The 23,047-nt window shown below is 39.7% G+C and overlaps 1 protein-coding gene across 1 annotated transcript in view; it reads left to right on the top strand.

The window, feature by feature from the left end:
* Positions 1 to 23,047, top strand: part of GRIP1 (glutamate receptor interacting protein 1) — a 177,205-nt gene that overhangs the window by 59,670 nt on the left and 94,488 nt on the right. Inside the window, exon 7 of the mRNA XM_032593792.1 lies at positions 1,075 to 1,220. Within this exon, the coding sequence (XP_032449683.1) occupies positions 1,075 to 1,220 (146 nt within the window). The remainder of the gene's footprint in view (positions 1 to 1,074; positions 1,221 to 23,047) is intronic.

The raw sequence follows: 23,047 nt of genomic DNA, 5'->3' as shown, positions 1-23,047 counted from the left end.
TTTAATATAAAATAAGAGAATATGAAGATACTGGTTTCTCACCTGTGCCATAGTATGTTTGCCTTTGCAGAGGACAATACAAAGTCAGAATTTGCACAGAAATCTTGCCTTTTTTCCTCTCTCCTGCTCCTCTTGTGAATTATTCTTCCTGCAGTAAATGAGAATATTTCCGTTCCTTATTAACATTTACCTTGGGGTTAACAAAAATGTCAGAAGCAAGCTACTAGTTTCTGAGCAACATATTATCAAATTAACTTAGGATGAAATGGAATCTAAAAGTTTAAGATAAAAATTTAGAGTCAAAATTCTTAGAGAATTATCTAGGCGAAGGATATTTAAGAGATCACTCTTATCCTTTCCAAATCCTCAACTTGTAATCCTCCCACCCCAGTTTGATTTCTCATATCATGACCCTCCCTGAGGCAGGTAGGTTATAATCTGGAAGCCTCCTGGCTATATTTTAGTGGTGTCCCAATGTCCTCAGGCATCTTCTTCCAGTGCCTTGAGTGTCTATGGTCACAGCAGAAAGAATAGTATTTCCCTGTCTCTTCCAAGGAATATGAGACTGAATCAATTTAATGATTGCCAAAATGGCCTTATAAATCAATAGGGAAATGTCTAGACTAGGGAAATTTTTCACCAGTGCTCCCAGTCCTGCTTGGGTTCACTGATAATAAATGGAATGGAATCAGCAGGCTTTTCTTCTCACCTGGCTTTGGAAAAAATAGGTAAATGCTATTTTCTGGGCCCTAATAAATCAATTTTAGGTATTTAGACAAGAACCTAGAAAAGGGAAAATGTGCCTTTAGTATTTTTGCACCCCAAGAATTAACTAGGGGTAACTTGGTGATCGACTATTGGGCAGTTATTTCCTTATTACTGACTTGCATATTGCAGCAATTTTCCGTTCAGAGCCACCTCTTTAGTCCCTTACTATCACACTTGATGCTTAAGATGAAGCGCAAATAGGACGGATGGGAGAAGGTGTGAAATATCCGCTTTGGCGGAGCGACTCTTAATGCTAACCCCCATTATGTTACATTAATGAAGACTGTTTCTGTGTTCTCCCTTCAGAGAGGGCACCATCAAACCTGGCGACAGGTTGCTCAGTGTGGATGGAATTCGGCTTCTTGGAACCACGCATGCCGAAGCCATGAGTATTCTTAAACAGTGTGGACAAGAAGCAACGCTGCTGATAGAATATGACGTCTCAGTGATGGGTATGTCGGAGTCCTGAGGTTGTGCTCACCAAGCTCTGGGTCAGGTCATTGTCCGTCCCTGATAAACCACTCTGGGTTAAGAATGAACTGTGCTGTCCTCCTGCGGCAGACAGAATTTCATCAATACTCCATCATTACTCTGTTGGGTTCAGGAAGAGGTGAGTGGTGCTTTTCAGCGATTTAGAGTTCTTGTGTCAATAGCTTCTATAATAAGGTCTCATTCCATCAGAACGTTTCACCTGGCAGTCAGTTCTATGTGGATTATACTTTGGCAGCAAAGTATTTTCCCCTCCAAATCGCAAGAATAGTATTATTAACTAAAGGGCTGGTACTTTTTCTTTTACTACACGGAGACTGAGAAAAATAGGAGATTTCTTTCCTTCTTGTAACTTCACAGCATGAGGCCAGCGAATCAGAATTAATGGAAATGACCAATCATTGTATCCTAAGATTTAGGAATAAAGAGAGGAAGGGGACCATATAGTATCAGTGGTTAAAATGAGAAGTTGAGTACAGTATCCTTTTTTTTTTCTTTTAATGTAGTTGACCCACGGTGTTACATTTGTTTCAGGTGTACAACATAGTGATTCAACACGTGTGTGTGTTTTGCCATGTCCACCACAAGTATAACTACCATCTGTCACCATGCAACACCATTACAATACCTTTGACTGTATTCCCTTTGCTGTACCTTTCATTTCCATGATTTACTCATTCCATAACGGGAAACCTGTGTCTCCCACTCCCTTTCACCCATTTTGCCCGTCCCCCCACGCTTTTCCCCTCTGGCAGCCATCAGTTTGTTCCCTGTATTTAAAGGTCTGAGTCTGCTTTTTGTTTGTTTATTTACTTATTTGGATTTTTTCCAGTTCCACATATGAGTGAAATCGTATGGTGTTCGTCTTTCTCAGTCTGATTTATTTCACTTAGCATAATACCCTCTAGGTCCATCCATTTTGTCTAAAATGGCACTATCTTGTCCTTTTCTATGGCTGCATAATATGTGTATAAATCACATCTTCCTTATCTATTCATCTATTAGTGGACACTTGGGTTGCTTCCATATCTTACCTATTATAAATAATGCTGCGATAAACATAAGGTGCATATATCTTTTTGAGTCAGTGTTTTGGTTTTCTTTGGGTAAGTGGTGGAATTATTGGGCCATATGGTATTTGCTATTTTTAATTTTTTGAAGAAACTCCGTACTGAAGCACCAATTCACATTCCTACCAACAGTGCACGAGGGTCCCTTTTCTTCCACATCCTCACCAACACTTGTTATTTTTTGTCTTTTTTTTTAATATTTATTTATTTTTGAGAGACACAGAGACAGAATGCGAGTGTGTTAGGGGCAGAGAGAGAGGGAGACACAGAATCTGAAGCAGGCTCTGGGCTCTGAGCTGTCAGCATAGAGCCTGACACGGGGCTCGAACTCACAAGCTGTGAGATCATGACCTGAGCCAAAGTTGGATGCTCAACTGACTGAGCCACCCAGGAACCCCATTTCTTGTCTTTTTTTTTTTTTTTTAGCCATTCTGGAAGGTATAAGGTGATACCTCGTTGTGGTTTTGATTTGCATTTCCTTGGTGTTTAGTGGTGTCCAGAATCTTTTCATGTCTCTGTTTGCCATTTGAATATCTTCTGTAGGAAAATGTGTATTTAATTCTTCTGCCCATTTTTAATTGGATTATTTGTTTTTTTGGTGTTGAGTTATAGAAGTTCTTCCTTTATATATTTGGGATATTAAACCTTTAACAGACATATCATCTGCAAATCCTCTTATATTTAATAGGTAACCTTTTTGTTTTGTTGATGGTTTCTTTTGCTGTGCAAATGCTTTTTATTTTGACATAGTCCCAATAGTTTATTTTTGCTTTGTCTCCCTTGCCTTAGGAGACATATCTAGCAAAATGTGGTGTAGTATTCTTTCTCTCAATAATGATTACAATAGAAATTAATTATATTTCTGCCCTTACAACTATGGTAAAACTTGGAAGGTATCCTCATCTGGCTTTTAAATGTTGAGAGAGAGCCCAGTTTTGTGTAATGTTGATGAAGGCAGAAAAATTATGAAATAATGAATTGGAACTTGAAATTGAAACTAAATCATGTTATATACACTTCTTAACAATTGTCAGACATGATTATTTGACCTGATTTTACCAGTAATTTTGTGCTGGTGAAATGTAGCAGAGAAAAGAGGCTTACTCTATAACTGCAAACTCCTTTCTCCTTTATTTCCCACCCTGTGTGATTCATGTAGAACAGTGTTGCTTAAAAATATTAATATGTCTATTGGCCTGAAATGTTTTAAAAGGTATGAGGTTTCTAAAAAATTTTTAAGTGTGAGATTTAAGGAGTTCTTAGCAGAATAAGCAGTACGGTATGCTCTTGACGTGGAAAGTTCGAAAATGAATGAACTTCCCACCCTCCTCTACCCTTCTCTTGTATTCTCTCCCACCCTCTTTTCTTTTTCTTTCTCTTTGGTTATATAGGTTTTAAGTTAGATTTGGAGTTAGGTGATTTGAGTTCTGTTCTCACTCTACTGATTTCCAGCTATTAAGGTGGACCATGTTTCTTATTTCCCTGTGCCTTAGTTACCTCATTTGTCAAATGGGGACTTGCTTACTGTTTCTCAACTTTTTCTCTCTCCCTCTGTTCCTCACTGTCTGTCTTCCATTCTTCCTCCTTTCCCTTCCAGCCACCCAATTCTTCTTGGATATTCTGCTCTCCATTTCTCACTATGAGTACTACTCTATTCTAACTGTCCTACTTAGCTTTTTTTCTAGTATTCCCTATAGCCATCCTCCTTTTTCTCTGTTTGTGTTTCTTGCTTTTTTCCATTCCTGTTTTCCTAATTTGGGTTAAGATAGGATTAGGTATCCATAAGCTCAAATAATTTTTTTTTTATTTTTTTAACATTTATTTATTTTTGAGAGAGACAAAGACAGAGTGTGAGCGGGGGAGGAGCAGAGAGAGAGGGAGACACAGAATCCAAAGCAGGCTCCAGGCTCTGAGCTGTCAGCACAGAGCCCGATGCGGGGCTTGAATTCACGAGTCGTGAGATCATGACCTGAGCTAAAGTCGGACACCCAACCGACAGAGCCACCCAAGCACCCCATATAAGCTCAAATAGTTGAGAATGACAATTGGAGGAAAGAGAAGTGCAAATGGTGTCCTAGAATATGAGATACTTTCAATTAGAATTGTTCATCAAATATGAACTGATACTTTCTATAGCAAAAAACACATTTTCCTTTTTTCTTGTAATACTTTTTCTTTTGCAACTTTTGGAGCTCTTCTTTCTCAACAGGAATAAAATGAGCTCTTATGCAACACTGCCTGGGAAAATGATGAGCAATAATTGCTCAACCGTATACAAGGACAGCATCAAGTACAAATAGCAGAAACCCAATGTAGACTAGCTTCAAGAGGGAATATGTTAGCCTACAAAAGCTTGGAGTCCAAGGTGTAGCCTGGCATCAAACATAAGTTCAGTAATGTCATAGGCATTCTGTCTCTCCGATCTCCTTGCCTAGGAAAGCTGCTCCTTATGTTATGACGAGATGGCCCCAGCAGCCACACGCCTACATCATCTTGAGAGTTTATGATACCAGAGAAAGAAATGAGAATGGATCTCCTGTAAAAGATTCTCAGTGACTTAGCTTGGAGCAAATGCTGACCATTACCCTAATCACTGTGCCTGGGGATATAATGCACTCTTTGCTCCTTTGGTAGGAGAGGCAGAGTGTATGTTGAACAGCCCCAGCAGAATGAAACAGAGAAATGGCACTTCCCCAAAGCGGATGGTGTTGAGTTGATGAAAGTAATAGATGCCCTTTTGAGAACATATTTTGATGTTAAATATTACATTCCCACTCACAGGAGTTATATTCCCTCTAATCTGAGAGTTTTCCTTGCTTCATATCCTCACCAGCACTTGGTATTCCCAGTCTGGTTCATGCTAACTATTCTGATGGATGTTAAGTGATATCCCATCTTAAGCTTAATGTATATTGTCTCCATGAATAACCACGTGGGACACCTTTTCATTTCCCAGCAGGACATACTTGTTGCATTGACTTTACACTTAAGAATTTTATTTATTTATATACTATTGAAACTATGACACATTATATCTTAGAAGTATGTATACATCTGTAATCATAGATATATTGATTTTAATTACTTATATACCCTTAAAAGTACACAAATTATTTCTTAGGAAGTATGTGTGTGTGTGTGTGTGTGTGTGTGTGTGCGTGCGTGTGTACATATCCAACCATAAATCTCAACCCTGGAATCAGATGTATTTTTCAGTAAATCTCAAAATATAAATGTCAGCAAAGTCAGTAGTCTATTTAGGAAATCTGTTGACACTATAGATTTTATTAATTAAAGTTGAATTTAATTTATGTTAAAATTTTAAGGAAAATGTATTGAGATAAGGAAGACTGTAAGAGGAATAGATTTAGGGGAAAATTAAGAGCTCGGTTTGGGATATGTTATGTTTGAGATGTCTCTCTACCATTCAAGTGATATGTGACATACCCAACTGCATACAGTTGGGTATTTAAGCCTGGATTTCACTGCAGAAGTGAGGGCAGGTGATGTGAATTTTTAACTCAACAGCACAAAGATGGATCATAAAACCATGAGGCACCTGAGGGGGGTGGGACAGAGGACTGAGCTCTGGGGCTCTCCAAAAGTGACAAGTCACAAGTCAGGAAGGTGAAGAGGAACCTGCAAAATAAATTGAGTGATGGAGACAGAGAACCGAGGCAGAGTGTTGAGGCATGGAGGACAGATTTTTCCTTTGTAAATGGTGGTAATTATACCACCACACTCACAAGTTGCTGTGAGAAGCAAAAGAATTAATACATATGCAGTGTTTGGCACATAATACGTGCATAGTAAATATGAACTAATCATTTAGAATGTTAACGAACATTCTGACTTCAGCAAAATGTAGTACCTCTTGAAGTCAAAAAAACTTGATCGAGTCTTGGTTCTCTGTTGAGCTTGGACGAGTTTTTGAGCCTCTCCAAGTTTCGACCTTCCTATCTCTAAAATAGGGATGATAATAGCACTTCTATAAAGGATTGATGGAAAGACTGAGTGAATATATATAAAGTGCTTACCATAACTAAACTGACCCATTATTGAATACCAGGAAATTAAAGTTGACTGTTTCCATGCCCCACTTCCCTAAAATGAACCTCACATCACCCATTATTACCCTGGATGAAGAAGGAGCTGAATCTTCATTCTGTGACAATACTAAGTCATTGGTAGAAAGGATATTTGAGTAATAACGTGTTCTGGATTGTTTTATTTTCTAAAATTCACTGAAATACTTATTTTGTTTAGAACTTTCTAAACAAATATTTCTAAAGTATGTTTCCTAGAATGTATATTAAATTAAAGATACTTGAGTCTTTGATAGAGCACATGGAAACAGTCCCCCAAGATAGAGGGCATTGTTCTGAACATCAATCTTTAGGCCAGTGCCACAGAGTCAAGAGGTTTAGAGATTATGCTAAATCTGTACTGATTTATAATTTATTCCAGAGTTTTAAAAATTATAAGATCCTCTAATATTATTTATTTTATAACTTTCCTCTTTCTTCCATGGAAAGAGCTGTGGAAAGCCATCCGTTAATATGGATTTCTTGTCGGTTATATTAAACAAGGCTCACTGTAGTGTAATTTAAATAAGCTTTCTCACCAAGAAACAGTAATCATAGTCACTTAGTAGATGTCAAATGTAAACAGCAAATTATTGTAGTTGCAAATAAAGATGGAAAGACAACTAAAATGTTTCTCAAAAACTGTGAAATACAGTGAAATTTTCCACTGTCATCCCTAATATTTACTATCCCCATGCATAGACCTTTCAAAAATATACTCTCTCCCTCCCTCCCTCCCTTCTAGGCATATATGCCCAAGTCAAATCCACCTCCTTCCCTGATCCTACTCTTATTTGGTTCAGTCAGTCTCTCATTTTCTCTCCCTTTTGAACCCCACTGGCACTCCCTTGGCAACTCTGGAGGGCATTTACATTTTGTCTTGCCTAAATTGTGAGTTTTTCTGTTGTGCCTTTAGGTTCCATAGACTCCTTGGGGACAGTAATTGAGTCATCTTTTTTGCTTATTTCTATTGCATCTCACATGAAGTCTCCAGATATACACAGGAGGTTCTTAATGATAATTGTGGATTGAACAATGCAGTCACCTATAGATGAGCTGTTTTTATGACTGATCATCATGAAGTGGATGCGTATAGAATATAGCAAAACGTCAATGTTTATGTGGTAGGTTTAAAATGAAGTCACTTCATGATATCATCTTACATTTCAGAATGACATCACGAATCTTTATGTTTTTATAATTACGAAATTTATTGTCAAATTGGTTTCCATACAGCACCCAGTGCTCATCCCAACAGGTGCCCTCCTCAATGCCCATTATGAATCTTTAAATCACAAAACCTCTTCATCTACTTACGGTGTTTTTCTGTGTTCCTGTAATCCTCTGACTCTTCTCTTAACTATTTCTCTGCTCAGCTTCAAATATTTCCTTTCATTTATCTGGACTAAGCCAGCATGCAAAACCAAGAATGCTGAAAAAAATGTTACCCTTTCCTTTGAAATGCCCACGCCTATTCTATCTTTGCCCAGATGTGTGGATGGTCCTTACTTCTGTTCAATCCTTAGTAATTTTCAAGTAATTGTTTTAACAGATATTGATTTGAGTGTTATGAGTCTTCGGAAAAGATGGCTAACTCCTTTGCAATCAAAAGTATAGGTTTGTGTGGCACCTGGGTGGCTCAGTTGCTTAAGCATCCGACTCTTGATTTTAGCTCAGGTCATTATCTCGCAGTTCATGAGTTCAAACCCCGCATGGGGCTCTGCGCTGACAGTGCAGAGCCTGCTTGGGACTCTGTCTTCCTGTCTCTTTTTGCCCCTCCCCTGCCCACTCTCTATCTCTCTCTCCATTTCTCTCATTCATAAATAAATAAATAAATAAATAAATAAATAAATAAACATTTTTTTAAAGAGTATAGGTTTATTGGTGTCATCACAACTGTATCTTGGCCATGCTTTGCATTTCATTTTTTCAGAATATCAAGATCAAGATGTAACACCTTCCACCAGTGACTTCTGAGTCACAGGTACCAAGAGTAAATTGGCCACTATCTGTGTTCTCTAATAAGTTTCTTCTAGACGATCTCAATGTACTGGAAATTTTTTCCATCGAACTTTTCAAGGGCTCCTAGAAGTATTTATGACACACATGCTTCTCTATGGGTCACCAGCATAACCTCCCCTTCACAGAAAATTTCATAAATGGAAGACCAGAAAGTTTTCCACTTACAAAAAGTCTAATTTTCAAATGGCAACAGCCATTTATTTGGAATATTATTTTTCTAAGATAAAAGGCAGATCTCCTTAAAACTTCTCCTTTTGATCTAAAAAATGATTTTTTGCAGAATACTCTTGTTCCTAGTCATCTGGGTCTCTTTTATGTATTCAAACTAGAGCCACTTAACATATGTTTATGGACACAAAAGAAATGGGTGAGGAGAAAGTTACCTTAAATTAGAAAAGGTATATTTTTTATTTTATATTACTAGATTATAACAGAGGGGTTTTAAAATTCACTTTTAGGGGCGCCTGGGTGGCTCAGTCGGTTGAGTGTCCGACTTCGGCTCAGGTCATGATCTCAAACTCCGTGAGTTCGAGCCCTACATCAGGCTCTGTGCTGACAGCTCAGGGCCTGGGGTCTGCTTCCGATTCTGTGTCTCCCTCTCTCTCTGCCCCCACCCCCCCCCGTTCATGCTCTGTCTCTCTCTGTCTTAAAAATAAATAAAAAACATTAAAAAAATTTTTTTAATTAAAAAAATAAAATTCATTTTTACATTATAGTACAAGATGCAAGTAGGAAAGTGCTGAAATCTTATTTGTACACATTATTGAAATACCACTGGCATATTCCCCACCCAGGTCAAGAAATAGAAAAGAACCATTATCGCCAAAACCCCAATGTCTCCACCCAATCGCTACCCCATCGCTTTCCACAGTGTAACCCCCATCTTGACTGACTAAACCATAAATGTATTTTCCTGATTTTTGAACTGTTTATAAATGGAACCATGTAGCCTGTTTCTTTGGTACTGGGCTTCTCTTGTCCAACAGTATGTTTGTGAGAGCCACTCCTACCGTTACCTGCAGCAGTAAGTCATTCTTTTTGTTATTATAGCATTCCATTATAGCAATAGATCACAATTTAGCCTTTCCCATTGATGATAATTTATATATTTTGCAGTTTGAGACTCTTACAAATAATGCTACTGTGAACATTCTGGTGTACGTCTTGTGGTAAACATATATATGCATTTCTATTAGGTTATGCCTAGGAGTGGAATCGCCAGGCCATATGTTACATGCATGCCCAGCTTTAGTAGATAGTGCCAAACAGTTTTTCCAAGTGGTGGTACCGATTTGCATTCCTGCCGACTGTTTTTGCTTCCTTCCCACCCTCACCAGCACTTGGCATCATCGATCTGTTTCATTTTAACCATTCTGAGAGTGTGTACTGTTAGCTTTTTGTGGCTTTAGTGTGTATTTCCAGATGAATAAGGATGCTGGGCACCTTTTCATTATTTGTCATCTGGATATTCTCCGTTGCAATACGTTCGTTCAAGTCTTTTGGTCCATTTTTTTTTTTCCGTTAGGCAACTGTATCATTATAGATTTATATGAGGTCTTTGTACATTATATATGCAAGCCCTATTGTACTTATATATGTTACAAATTAACCCTAACTACTGTCTGGAAAAGAAATGCCAAAATTGGTAGATTTCAGCTAATCCATAACATTCCAATAAACTGCTTGGTTGCTTTTTGGGAATGTCCTGAGATTTTGACAAACAGCAGCCTGGAAGCGGATGTAAAATTCCATCTAGTTTGTTCTTCCATCTTCAGGTAGATGTTGCCATTGGAGTTTAGTACTATATTAGTATTAGCTATTGCTGTGTAGCTAAATGTTAGTATTAACTCTTCCTAGGGAGCAAAATATCACAAACCAGTGACTTAAAACTACACCCATTTATCACCTCACAGTTCTAGAAGTCCTAAGTCCAGGCGAGCTCTTCTGGATTCTTTGCTTAGCATCTCTCAAGGCCCAAGTCAGTGTGTCACCTGAGCTAAGGTTTTATCTAAAGGCTCTGGGAAAGAATCCACTTCCAAGCTTACTCAGATTATTGGCCAACTCCAGTTCTTTGACGCTGCAGATCTGAGGTCCCCGTTTCCGACTGGGAACTGTTTCTTGCCCTTAGAGATGCCCACATTCCTTCTCACATGGCCTCCTCCATCTACAGCCAGCAATGTAGTGTTGGCTATCCCTCACATTTTAAATCCCTGACTTCTCCTTCTACCAACAGTCAGAGAAAGTTCTGCACTTTTAAGGACTCATTTGATCACGTGAGGCTTACCCAGATAATCTCTCTTTTTAAGGTCACCTGGGTCGAACGATACAACACAGTCATGGGAGTGATACATTATCTCATTCAGAGGGTCTGGGGATTAGCACATGATGGGAGAGGGACACCATGGTTTCAGAGATTCCGTCTACCACAAAATCAAAGAGAGACAGGAACAGATTAGAAGAGAAATGCCAGCACTTAGAGATCGAAACACCTGTGGAGAGGTGATCAGCTAGACCAACATCGGTGCCTACTTTGAAGTAATTCTCAACATGTTTTGCATGAATGAGTACCTTTGAGATTCTGTTTTATGCTGTTACATTATATCACCTTTCTCTGAATGTTCTTGTACAAATAAACGGATACAGTATCCCCAAACTATAGTTCAACTAGAATGGGAAGAATCAGTAATTTTCCGGGTTTTTTTAATGTCATCTCTGATTAACAGGTGGTGGTTGTCTGAACCACTGTGGTAAGAAGGAGCTTGAAGTTTCCAAGCTCAATGGGAAAGACTGATCACTTACACCATGTACTGAGTGCTGCAGGTACCTATGAGTGCAAATGCCTTCTTGTTACCACCCCTTGCCCACTCAGAGGTCCAAGAGATACTAGCCACTGGACCTGCGAACTAGTCCAAAGTTGAATCAATTTTAGAGACTCTCTGTCTGATAAATCTGAATAATACACCACTTCGTATCATTGTCTTCTCACCATAACTGGAGCCTTGTCTGTTTTTTTCTACAACCACATACGATAATCCACATTTTTTACGCTCTCGAGGAGAAGCAGCAAACTGGAAGGCATGGAGCATGTATCCTTTGGTCTGCACCGTGATTTTGAAAAGTTAGAATTAGTTTTGAACATTTAGAAATAAGAATTTCTCATTTAAAGTAAATCTAAATATCCGACTGCCCTTAACAGTTTAACAGCACTAGGTTGGCCTGCCCATATGGAACCACGGGCTTAAGCTGAGTCTCAGCCTGTCTCTTTGGATAAGGGATATTCTCTCCCATTTGTCCAAATTGTTTCCCTGACACCCACGCCTTGCAGCAAGTCTGCTGCCCACAGGCATTTGGGTTTGTGATCCTTGCTCTGCACTGCGTGACCTTTCTGTTCAGCCAGCGTAGCTCCAAGACAGGATTGGGCAGGCTCTCAGAAGAAAGGTCCCTACCAGCAGTTTCTGTCCTAAGTGGTCCACATCCTTGTCTGTCTAACCTCGAATTTCCCCAAACAGGTATTTGATGACTCCTGGGGGTAATGTGAAGAGTTTGGCAGACTGGTAGAGATGGGAGCCGAGATGCTCAGCCTAACTCAGCCCCCTGTCGATCCCTCTCATCTGAGCCGCCACGGTTCCCCATTCTGCTCCCTACTGGGCTGGCCTCCTCATGCTTATTATACCCTGATTCTCTCCTTGGGCTTGGGAGGTAGATACGTGTCTTGAAAGCTCATCCCAAGTAAGTTAGTTTCTGGGTCTCTAAAGCGATGCGGATAGTCTGGTTTTAGCGTGAGAGGTATTCATTAACCTTTTTAATTAACTCAGTAACATTAATGGAAGAAAATAAAATACCGTAGCATATCATTCAGGAATTCACACCTTCTAGAAGTTTCCTGTTATATGAGGTACTGAGGAGATGAGCGAGGTATCAGAGTAGGAGTAAGATAGAGTAGTAATTTAATCTCTGCCTTTTTGTTAAGAGCCCATTTGACTATATTTTAGGCGATATCCATTGTGATAGAATCAGAAGGGTCTTTTAAATCTTTTGGACCACTGTTCCTCACTTGGGGCATGAGGGGACTAGACCACACCATCCCAGAGGTTCTTCCAACTCTAATATTCTGTCTCTTTGAATTTGATAACTTCTCATGAAAGATTTTATTTTTTAAATTTTTTTTAACGTTTATTTATTTTTGAGACAGAGAGCGTCACAGCATGAACGGGGGAGGGTCAGAGAGAGAGGGAGACACAGAATCTGAAGCAGGCTCCAGGCTCTGAGCTGTCGGCACAGAGCCCGACGCGGGGCTCAAACTCACAGACCGAGAGATCATGACCTGAGCTGAAGTTGGGCGCTTAACCAACTGAGCCACCCAGGCACCCCTCATGAAAGATTTTAAAAGCTATCACCTCTTCTGTTCTCATCGATGTAATTCTAAAGCAAAATACTATAAATAAAAATAGCCTTAAATAATATTTAACTATAGTTCAAACTGAATTAAAAGGGTTACGGTTGAAACCACTATCTAAAAAAGGAAAGTTGGGAGTGCCTGGGTGACTCAATTGATTAAGTCTCCAGCTCTTGGTTTCAGCTCAGGTCATGATCTCACGGTTAGTGAGATTGAGCCCCACTAAGAGATTCTCTCTCTCTTGCTCTCTGCCCCTCCCTCGCTTGTGTACCCATGCATGTGCACATTCTCTCTCTCTCTCGCAAAATAAAGAAACTTTAAAAATAAAAAGGAAAGTTGGTCACTTCCCTTGTTAATCACAACAAACCCAGCAATCTCATTTCCCAGAGATTTCTTCCCAGCATTTCCATAATAGGCATAAGGCCAAGTTGCTGCTACGAAGCCACTATCTGCAAAGATCTTGATCTTGGCATTCTGAGACATTAACAAATTAATGGAAAATGGGTTAAAATTCCCTCATTTCAGATTGAATATTATGCTTCTAAAATTAAACATGTCCCTTAAGGGGAAAATTGGTCCTTTAATTAATTGTAGTATATTTTAGACAAATGAAAAACTGCCTAAACTCTGTCAGAGGAAACCTCTTTGCATGGTAAGTTTCAGTAAGGTCACATACATGTATTAGGTAGACCAGAATTGCATTTCCTTTTAAGAAGGGTAACAGGTAGGGGCGCCTGGGTGGCGCAGTCGGTTAGGCGTCCGACTTCAGCCAGGTCACGATCTCGCGGTCCGTGAGTTCGAGCCCTGCGTCAGGCTCTGGGCTGATGGCTCGGAGCCTGGAGCCTGTTTCCGATTCTGTGTCTTCCTCTCTCTCTGCCCCTCCCCCGTTCATGCTCTGTCTCTCTCTGTCCCAAAAATAAATAAACGTTGGAAAAAAAAAAATTTTTAAAAAAAGAAGGGTAACAGGTAAGCACTTTTATCGATCACAAGGTCAGTTCTTGGACATTTTTTTAGAGTACTACCCAACTGCTAATCAAGATTACTTTTCTCGGTGGTTGGATACTAATTCTATAATTCCTTGCTGTCAATTGGGCAAGGAAAAGTAAAGTAAGTAACTAAGAAAAGTAAAGTAGGATACCAAAATATCTTTTACTGGGGAAAAGTCATTGTTCTTTATATCTTTGTATCTTCCATCAACCATTATGTATAACTGCAGGCTATACCTTCCAAAGAAACAGAAGACCACAAGCTCCCTGTGAGGCATGAAACTCTTCTCTTTTCTCCATATTTTAGTCATCCTTGTTCAACAGCATCCACTTCAGTTCCTGTATACAGTAAAATTAGTATTTTTAGCATTGTTTATGATATACTAATAGGTAGTAAAGGATCAGGTTGACTCCCAACAGTCATAATACCGAGGGAACAAACTAGATTTCTACTTGTTTCTGCAGCTGTGATACTGAATGTGGCTCCCAGACCCACTGTCTTATCACTCATGAGGGTGCCTTTACTCTATATGATAGCACCCACTGTATTCCCCTGCCTCTTGGATTTTCCATATGATCCACAATTATAATGGTAGAAACTGCCCTGAATCTGTCTCCATGAATTCAGGAGGTCAGAGCCGTTTTGTAAGGATCCTCTGGTTTACTTTAAGATAAATGGAAAATTTTCTACTGTGAATTCTCAGAAGCAGACTGACATCAAACTTTTCATACGGACATCCTTGAGAATACACCAACACCCAGCATCCTCCCTCTGTAGCATCTGGTTCTCATCCCCTGAAGGTATTGTATTGAGAGTAAAATAAGAAATGGAAAGGCCAGCAGGTTTTCGCCCGATCTCTATGAGGGCAGTACTACACGGCATTAATCTCGCTCAGAATCCCTGTAGCATTTAATGGAGTCATTCACAAGAAACAGCAAATGACTGCTAAACGGACCACACCACCTCCTGCAGAATTATTTTGTTTTAAAACAAGTAAAATGCAAAGAGCCATTCCGTAATTCTTCCCTCGACTACTTTACTTTTTCTGTCTCTGAACATACTCTCTCACAATGTTATCATCTATTCCGACAACTACCACCGTCTTTATTTGGACCTCTGCCCACCCGTTAGCTATAAAATCAAGTCCAAAGTCTTTAGTCTGACACTCAGGCTGTACCCAAGCTTTTCCTAACCTACCTTTCTAGGTTTGTTTTTTGTTATATCCCTGGAAAACCCTGGGCTTCATTCAGCCACACTGGACATCTAATGATTTGTGAATGAGGTTTTACCATGTTTGTGTGTTTCCTCACGGCTTTCATCCTACCTGTACAGCGTAGTGACTTAGTGATTAACAGGATCTAGGTTGGATTCCTGGCTCTGCAACTTACTAGGTATGTGACCTTTCTAAGTCTCAGTTTCCCCAACTGTAAAATGGGAATTCATCACAGCAGCTCCTGCCTATGGTTCGTGGTGGTTAAAGTTGTCAATACATTTAAAGCACTTGGCATATTCCTGGCACACATAGAAACTTAAAAATCTGCTTTTATTATTGTCATTATTATTATTGTTGCTATGTGAGCTTTCTCACTCTCGTATTACAGCCTGTCAACTTGACTTCTATTTCTTGAAGTTAGACCTAGCAAATCCAACTGGTAGCAATCCCTCTGTCGTCTTAACTCCTGTGGTGGCTTTTTTAAACACCTCTTTATAGTCTTTACCCCCGAGTATAGTAGTGTGGTTTTCTCTCTGTGTGACCATGCTCCTCTATGAGATTAGAAACTCCCCGAGGACAGGCGCTATTTCATACCAATATGTATCCTCTGCTGTGCCCTATACATGGAAGATACTATCTCTTGGTTAACTGGGCAAATGAATGAACAAATAAGCAAGGATTAATTCAAAATAAACCTGTCTTTATCCTAAATTTAATAATATTCAAAATAACTTCTCATGTATTTAGAACACTTTTAGTCTACGGGACACTTCACAATCACTATCCTACCTTATCCGTACATTACCTCTATAGACCACACTTCCTCTTGTGTTTTGAGAGAGCCTGAAAGAATTATGTGGACCTTGGGAGGCTGACACTTTCTGATCCATAGTACAAGGATCTACATGATTTCTACAACAACAGGTCAGTTCACATTAAGCTTGTGAATGCATTTGCACTTTAAGTGAACAGATCAAAACATATGCTTCATGACCATCACACAGGTAGTGTTTACTGTTGAAGGTTACATTTCTAGAATATTCGGTAAGAACTTTGTAGTTCATATTTGCATATCTTGGGCAACTTTCTGTTCCTTCTCAGGGAACACATGTGAGACAGACCTTAAATAAGGTCTTCCCCCAAATCACTGCTCTCTTCACGGTGCCATTTTTTACAGAGTTCCTGGAGCCACCCACTGAATATTCCTAATCTTCTCTTCCCTGTGGTAGAAAAAAAGATCCTTCATCCCAGGTTCCTCACCAGTGGCAACCCTGTTCCATCTATCAATGGCAACTCTGGGCTCAAGGCTAAATCAATGATGTTGGAGTTATCATTATTGTTTTTATATACCTAATGAGGTAGGAAAGGGAGGATTTTGACTGTTCTAAAAATTAGAAATCTAAGGTACGTTATTTGCCTTGATGATACAGTTTATAAATGTCAAAGTGAAAATTCAGCCTTTTTGCTAACATAATATGTTGCTATTAGCAAACTATAGTAGTAGTAACTGCCATTTACAAAGTCTATTCTGTGCAAAGGCATTTTATAAACATTATCTCCCTGTGATCTTACCTTCAGAGGTAGGTGTGTGCATATTCCCATTTCAGGAAACAGAGAAAATAAAACAACTTGCCTGGGTAGAATATAACAGAGCCAGAATTCAAACTGTTATATCTGATTCCAGAACCTTTTCTTCCAGCAATTTAACCACTGGAGCAGTCTTAATGCAACATTTATAGGATACTTCCTAAAGCTAAATGTTGAGAACTGAACTTGAACCTTCCCCTTGGTCTGTTCTCCCATCTTCCCCATCTCAGGTGGTGATGCCTCCCTCTGAGCAGTTCTCAAACCAGAGCTCTGGGTCATCCTTCATCTTCCCTCACCCTGCTTACACTAAGCTGCCACTTCCTGCGGTCACCGGCTCGGTCCACGTTAGCCTTCCATGCACCTGTCCTTGCCTCTCACTCACAGATGCAGCCCTCTCTCTCCCAGTCACCTCCCGGCTTGCCCATCTTCTCTTCACCCCCCACTCCCATTCAAATCTGTGCTCCCACAGAAGCCCCAGAGAGGAACCCATGGCATCGCATCATCCTTCCTCAATGTTGCCCCACTAAATTCCAATCAAGTTCAGTTCTGTGCTGTGCCTATGAATCCCTGCATGCTCTGTTCCAGAGCCTTCCCCCATCTCCACTTTCCGTGGTCTCCCAGAAGCTCTCTTCTCTTTGAAACCCTGGGCTTTTATTTTTTTGCCCCTCCCCCCATACCAGTCTCCCATCCTCAGAGACTTTGCAAGTTCTGTTCCCACTGCTTCAGAAGTGATTCTTCAGCCCTTGCACATGAACAAACCCATTCTTTACCCAGCTATTTGGTACATGTCCTTTAATGTCCCAGCCTCAGTGTCACTTCTTCAGAGAGAACTTTCCTGACACCTTATTTAAATTAGGTCTCCCCATTTTACTTACCCAGGGAACCCTGACCGAAGGGTTCATGATAATTATCACCACTATAATGCTAATTTGTTGGTGAGCCAACCTGCTGTCTCCACAATGCTGTAAGCACCAACAGGGCTGGGACAAGAACAGTATATATTTTTTACCAATGTATGTGTGAAGCACAAAAAAAGTACACATTAAATATTTGTTGGATGACTGAAATGCAAACAGCTTAAGGACAGTACCTCTACTGTGTTTCACTAAATTGAGAATAAATGTTTACTCATTTCTGAAGAACTCCAAAGGTAGTAGGAAAAGATGCAATAAAGTCCTAAGTAACCAATTCATATTCCTATTCTGATATTCTTATTCGTTCTTCTCTTCCCTCTCATCTCCTCCCCTTCCCCTTTTGTCCCCCTCATTTTCCCCCTCCCCTTCACCTCCCTGCCCTCCCCTTCCCTCACCACCATCCTCCCTTTCCTTCCCTTCCCTTAAAGAAGCATTTCCTCCAGGTAACAGACAAAAGCATCAGGGTGCCTAAATCCCGGAGAGCCACTTGGCAGGATTTGGGGTGACTCATAGCCCATGCCCACAGTTGATTTCTTGCCCAAATTTTCATTAGCTATTTTCAGTGATTCCAGAACACCATAGTGCCAGACTCTAACAGTACTCTCTGTTAGGGACTATACCAGACCCTCCTCGAATTAGATGTACTGGTGTACAAACAACAAATTATTTCTCTCCAGTTCTTTGAAGATTGAGAAGTACTGGGATCAGAGTACAAAGTGACCATTTATCACCCTGTGACCAGCCCTCCAATTTCAGAAGACCCTTGTTTGAACAGAGTAGCAAATATGAGTCTTCATGATCAAAGTTCCTAATGCCACAGCTTCTGAGAGTTGACCTGCTATGGTGTCTTAGCTGGTTGAAAACTTGGTATTCTGCATTTGAGGTCATTTGAGGATCCTTGGTCTCTCCTTAATTATAACGGTTGCTATTAATGGGAATGTAAGTCTATTGTATCATCCATACTCGTTGTCCAACCTCTGGTGTATTCCATACCTTTCACCAACATTATGGTTACTGGTAAAAGAGAAAATTCTCTTAGACACTCCTAAGTGTGATTCCAGATAAACATCATATACTTGAACAAGCTAGATTTTGAGACCTGACATGTTGGGTTCATTAGAGACTTTCATCCTGGCGTATTTAAGTTTGTGGCTATCAAAAGGTTAAAAAAAAAAAAAAAAACAACTACTAAGCTACACACATACTCTCTCTCTCCCCCCAAGGGGAGGGAGGAATGGTTGTCATTAATTCACAAGAACTGGGTGAAATATTCAAGCAGTATTTTAGCAGCACACATGTAAAATCTCACTGGCTTTTTGCCCTATGCACTTCCATTCATAATGTTGGTTGCCTGCTTCATAGCACCTCTTTGAAATTTTGCTACAGACTCTATCTGCGATGTCTCACGCTGAAGACATGCTTTGGGCTACTCTGGGACCTCTTACTTCTCAGAGATGACTTCTATAACTTGAATGCCTCTGCTGAGTTCTTTAAAAGATAATTTTGTGGAGGGGCACCTAGGTGGCTCAGTTGGTTAAGCATCCCATTCTTGGCTTTGGCTCACCCATGAGCTCATGGTTCCTGAGTGAGTTCGAGCCCTGCGTCAGGCTCTACGTTGACAGCTCCGAGCCCGCTTGGGATTCTGTCTCCCTCTCTCTCTGCCCCTCCCCCACATCCCCCCCCCAAAATAAATAAAAATACACTTAGAAAAAAAGATAGTTTTGTGCTGAGTGGTACATTTACCGTGCAGAATCTGCTTCACTGGAGCCTTCCTATACAAACAGAATTGCAATAGAAGTTTGGCAGCCTTACTAGCAGAATTCTTCCACTCAGAAGGGCATTTGGGGGCATAAGGTAGGTTTTAGTGTGGTCAGTCGAGCTGAAGATGCTATTTGGCAGATTTATTAAATATCCCATCTGTGGAAAAATGAAAATTAACTTAATTTTCATAATTGTACAGTTCAGAGGCTCCATGTGTAGGTGTTTCTTGAGTGCATTGTCCGAGATAAGGATTCATTAGTTATAGATTATAAAACTAAATTCATAGCGGGGTAGATCATCTGAAATTGCAGACAGAGTAATATTGAAATCATTTACAGCACTTAAAGCTAAGTAAGTGGAAAGGTACATGGAAATCTAACTAATGAGGGGTGTCTGGGTGGCTCAGTCAGTTAAGCGTCTGACTTCAGCTCAGGCCATGATCTCATGATTCGTGGGTTCGAGCCCCACATCGGGCTCATTGCTATCAGCCTATCAGTGCGGAGCAGGGAGGCTGCTTCAGATTCTGTGTCTCCCTCTCTTTCTGCCCCTACCCTACTCGCACTCTCTCTGTGTCTCAAAAACAAATAAATGTTAAAATTTTTTAAAAAAAGAAAGGAAACCTACCTAATGATATACTAGAATACTATCCACCTCTTCCATCCTGCCCCTCGTTTCTCTTTCTGTTAAAACTTTGTCTTAATGACAACGTCACTGCATCTTACATTAGGCAAACACTCACAGTTCTGGGGACACATACATAATAACTTGATTTTTTGACGTAAGAGTTTTTATCTTTCTGTGGCTAGGTAAAGAAAATAATCCTTCACATCAGCTAGGAAGTTAATTAAGCAGCACAGATGAAATCAGCATGTCCTGGTTTTATCCCAGGAAGTAGAGAAGGAGAGAACTAACAATTTGCATGGTTCATTTCTGCCAAGCAATATGCAAAGTACTTTACCTGTTTTATCAATTCTAATTATCATAATAATCCTGGGACATATACTGTTATCCTTATTTTTCATAAATGAATTGTCTTCAAGAGACATCACTACATTAACTGCCCAAGATCACACAGATAATATTGTGGTAAACCTGGGATCAAACCCGATTGACTTCACAGATCTGATTATGTGCCCACAGAAGATTGACAGTCGTTATAGCCAATGTCTGCAACAGTAAATATTAAAAAAAAAGAAACATATATTTTAAGTATGGATGAAAGCTTTGAAAGCAACAGAAAAAATAATGAAATATGTCTTTGTATATTCTAAACCTAAAATTCTGAAATTGAAATGTAAGACTCAGTTCGTATTCTTTCAAAACTAAATGTCTTACAGAGAATGTTTAAAAATAAAAGTGAAATCTTATGATTTGAAATATAATCATTTTAGGCCTGGGTGCATTACTGAGAAAAAAAATCGAGAAAATCCCAGAACATCAAATATTTAACATCAAGCACCTAAGAGAGTTCTGAATAACAGGAAGAAAGTGAGACAGGGAATTAATTATCTACTAGTGTTTAATCATTCAGGCATTTTTATTGATATGAATTATGGTAAAGCTACTCAGACTAAGGGAGTGAGGCATCGGAATCCAGGAACCCTTTTACCTGTTTTTTCTTTGGTCTCTTAATGTCTCGTGTGTGCCCAGAGACATCTTCACAGATTCCTGAGCACTGCATCTACAGCTCACATTTCCATAAGAAACAGAAGTGTTAGGATCTAGCTGGTCTCCAAAGACAAGAAAGAAATAGATAGTTCAGGAAAAGGAACACAAGTATAGTCCCAAAGTAGGGTCTGTGTTCACTTCCTAACCTAATGAAGAGATCATGAGTGATATTATAGTGCCATCATCTAAGTCAGGGTTCCATAATGAAGGATTTAAAATGGAACAGTTTGCTAGCTCTTGCCCTTTGGCAAAGGCTCTCGCCTTCTTTAATTCTATAATCATGTGCAAAATGTACTTGGACTCCATAGATTCTCAAGTTCCCCACAGAACTACTTGGCTCTTCTTTCTGCTGTGTGTACGGGTTTAGGGAAGCTTTCTACTTTCATCTTTTGATGTATTTCAGGAGTGGTTCCAATTTCTTCTTTATTTTGTAAGGTTTATTTATTTTAAGTAATCTCTACATCCGACACGGGGCTTGAACTCATTACGCTGAGATCAAAAGTCACACACTCCTCTGACTGAGCCAGGCAGATACCCCCACTTTCTCCTAAGAGTAGTATATCTTAGAGTGACGTAGAAGGCTATTTGTCACTTTCGAATGCCCTCTCTGGTCAAGAAACAGATGCCTCCAGAGGAGCCATCTAACTGTGTAAGTGAAAAGATGACGTTCAAAACATACTTCTGAAGGGATATAAGGCTCCCTGGAGATGGTATTCTCTAAATTAAGACACCACGGTTAAATCTCAGCATCATCTGCTCAGAGTACTCTCCAATGCCGGAATCCCTTCAGGACCTTCCCTACCAAGCTCTATTTGAACACCTCTGATAGCAAACACCTTCCTCCCAACCAACTCCACAGCCGAAACCAAGAGTCCTTCACCTTCAATGCACAATGGGATTACCTGGAGAACATTGAAAATGTCCATCCCATCCCAGAGGGTTGGGACAAAAAGAACATGATGATATATATGAGAGCACTTTGTAAACTACAACTCACAGTAAAAATGGAAGGCATATCATCATTTACCCTATTAAATCATAATCATTATTAAATAATAATATAATAACCCTACTAAATAATATTCATCCATCATTCCACCCTGCCTAAACTTTTTTAGATCTGACATCCAACTTATTTTCTGTCTTTTCCAGCTATCTCAAACTTTTATAATTAGGATTTTTGTTTATTTATCATTAATGAATAAGTATTTATTGGGGACTTAACCAGATTCAAAACACTAGACTCTGTGCTTATCATTCCTATCTAATGGTCACCATTGGCCCAAGCTGGGAGGCCTCTTAGTGCCTTTGCATTGTTGATGCCCTGGTCAACTTCCTTTGCATCTTCATTGACAAGGCATTGTGGTTTTTTGTTTTTGTTTTTGTTTTTGTTTTCATATGGTAGTTCTATTTTTACCTTTTTTTTAAATATAATTTATTGTCAAATTAGCTAACATGCAGCGTATACAGTGTGCTCTTGGTTTCAGGCGTAGATTCCCATGATACATTCCTTACATACAACACCCAGTGCTCATCCCAACAAGCGCCCTCCTCAATGCCCATCACCCATTTTCCCCTCCCCCCACTCCCCCATCTACCCTCAGTTTGTTCTCTGTATTTAAGGGTCTCTTATGGGTTTGCCTCCCTTTCTGTTCTATTTTTTCCCCTTCCCTTCCCCCATGGTCTTCTGTTAAGTTTATCAAGTTCCCCATATGAATGAAAACATAGGCATTGTGGTTTTAACGCATGGTGGTCAAGTTGTTTTTCCTTCTTTTTTCTAGCCATATCTTTAGGTCCGTACATTTGCCCAGTATGGCTTTCTTTAAATACTGTCTTTACCTCCTGTAAAAACCCAAGGTCAGCCAGAAATATAGACGCTTTAAATATCTCTAAGTATATTTTGGGCAATTTGCAAGTAAATCGGCTTTTAGGATGTCTGTGTGGTTGGGATTCACTTGTCTTATTTCAGATCCGGTTCCTGGTGAAAAGGATACTTTTTTTTTAAACTGTATATATAAAACCAAATCTAGCACAGGATGCCAGAGAGAGTCTGTCTGTATCTTGCTATTGAGCCATTCACCCTTCTT

This window comes from Lynx canadensis, chromosome B4 (genome assembly GCF_007474595.2).
Source record: "Lynx canadensis isolate LIC74 chromosome B4, mLynCan4.pri.v2, whole genome shotgun sequence".
NCBI lineage: Eukaryota > Metazoa > Chordata > Mammalia > Carnivora > Felidae > Lynx > Lynx canadensis.
This window is presented reverse-complemented; position numbering and strand designations above follow the sequence as displayed.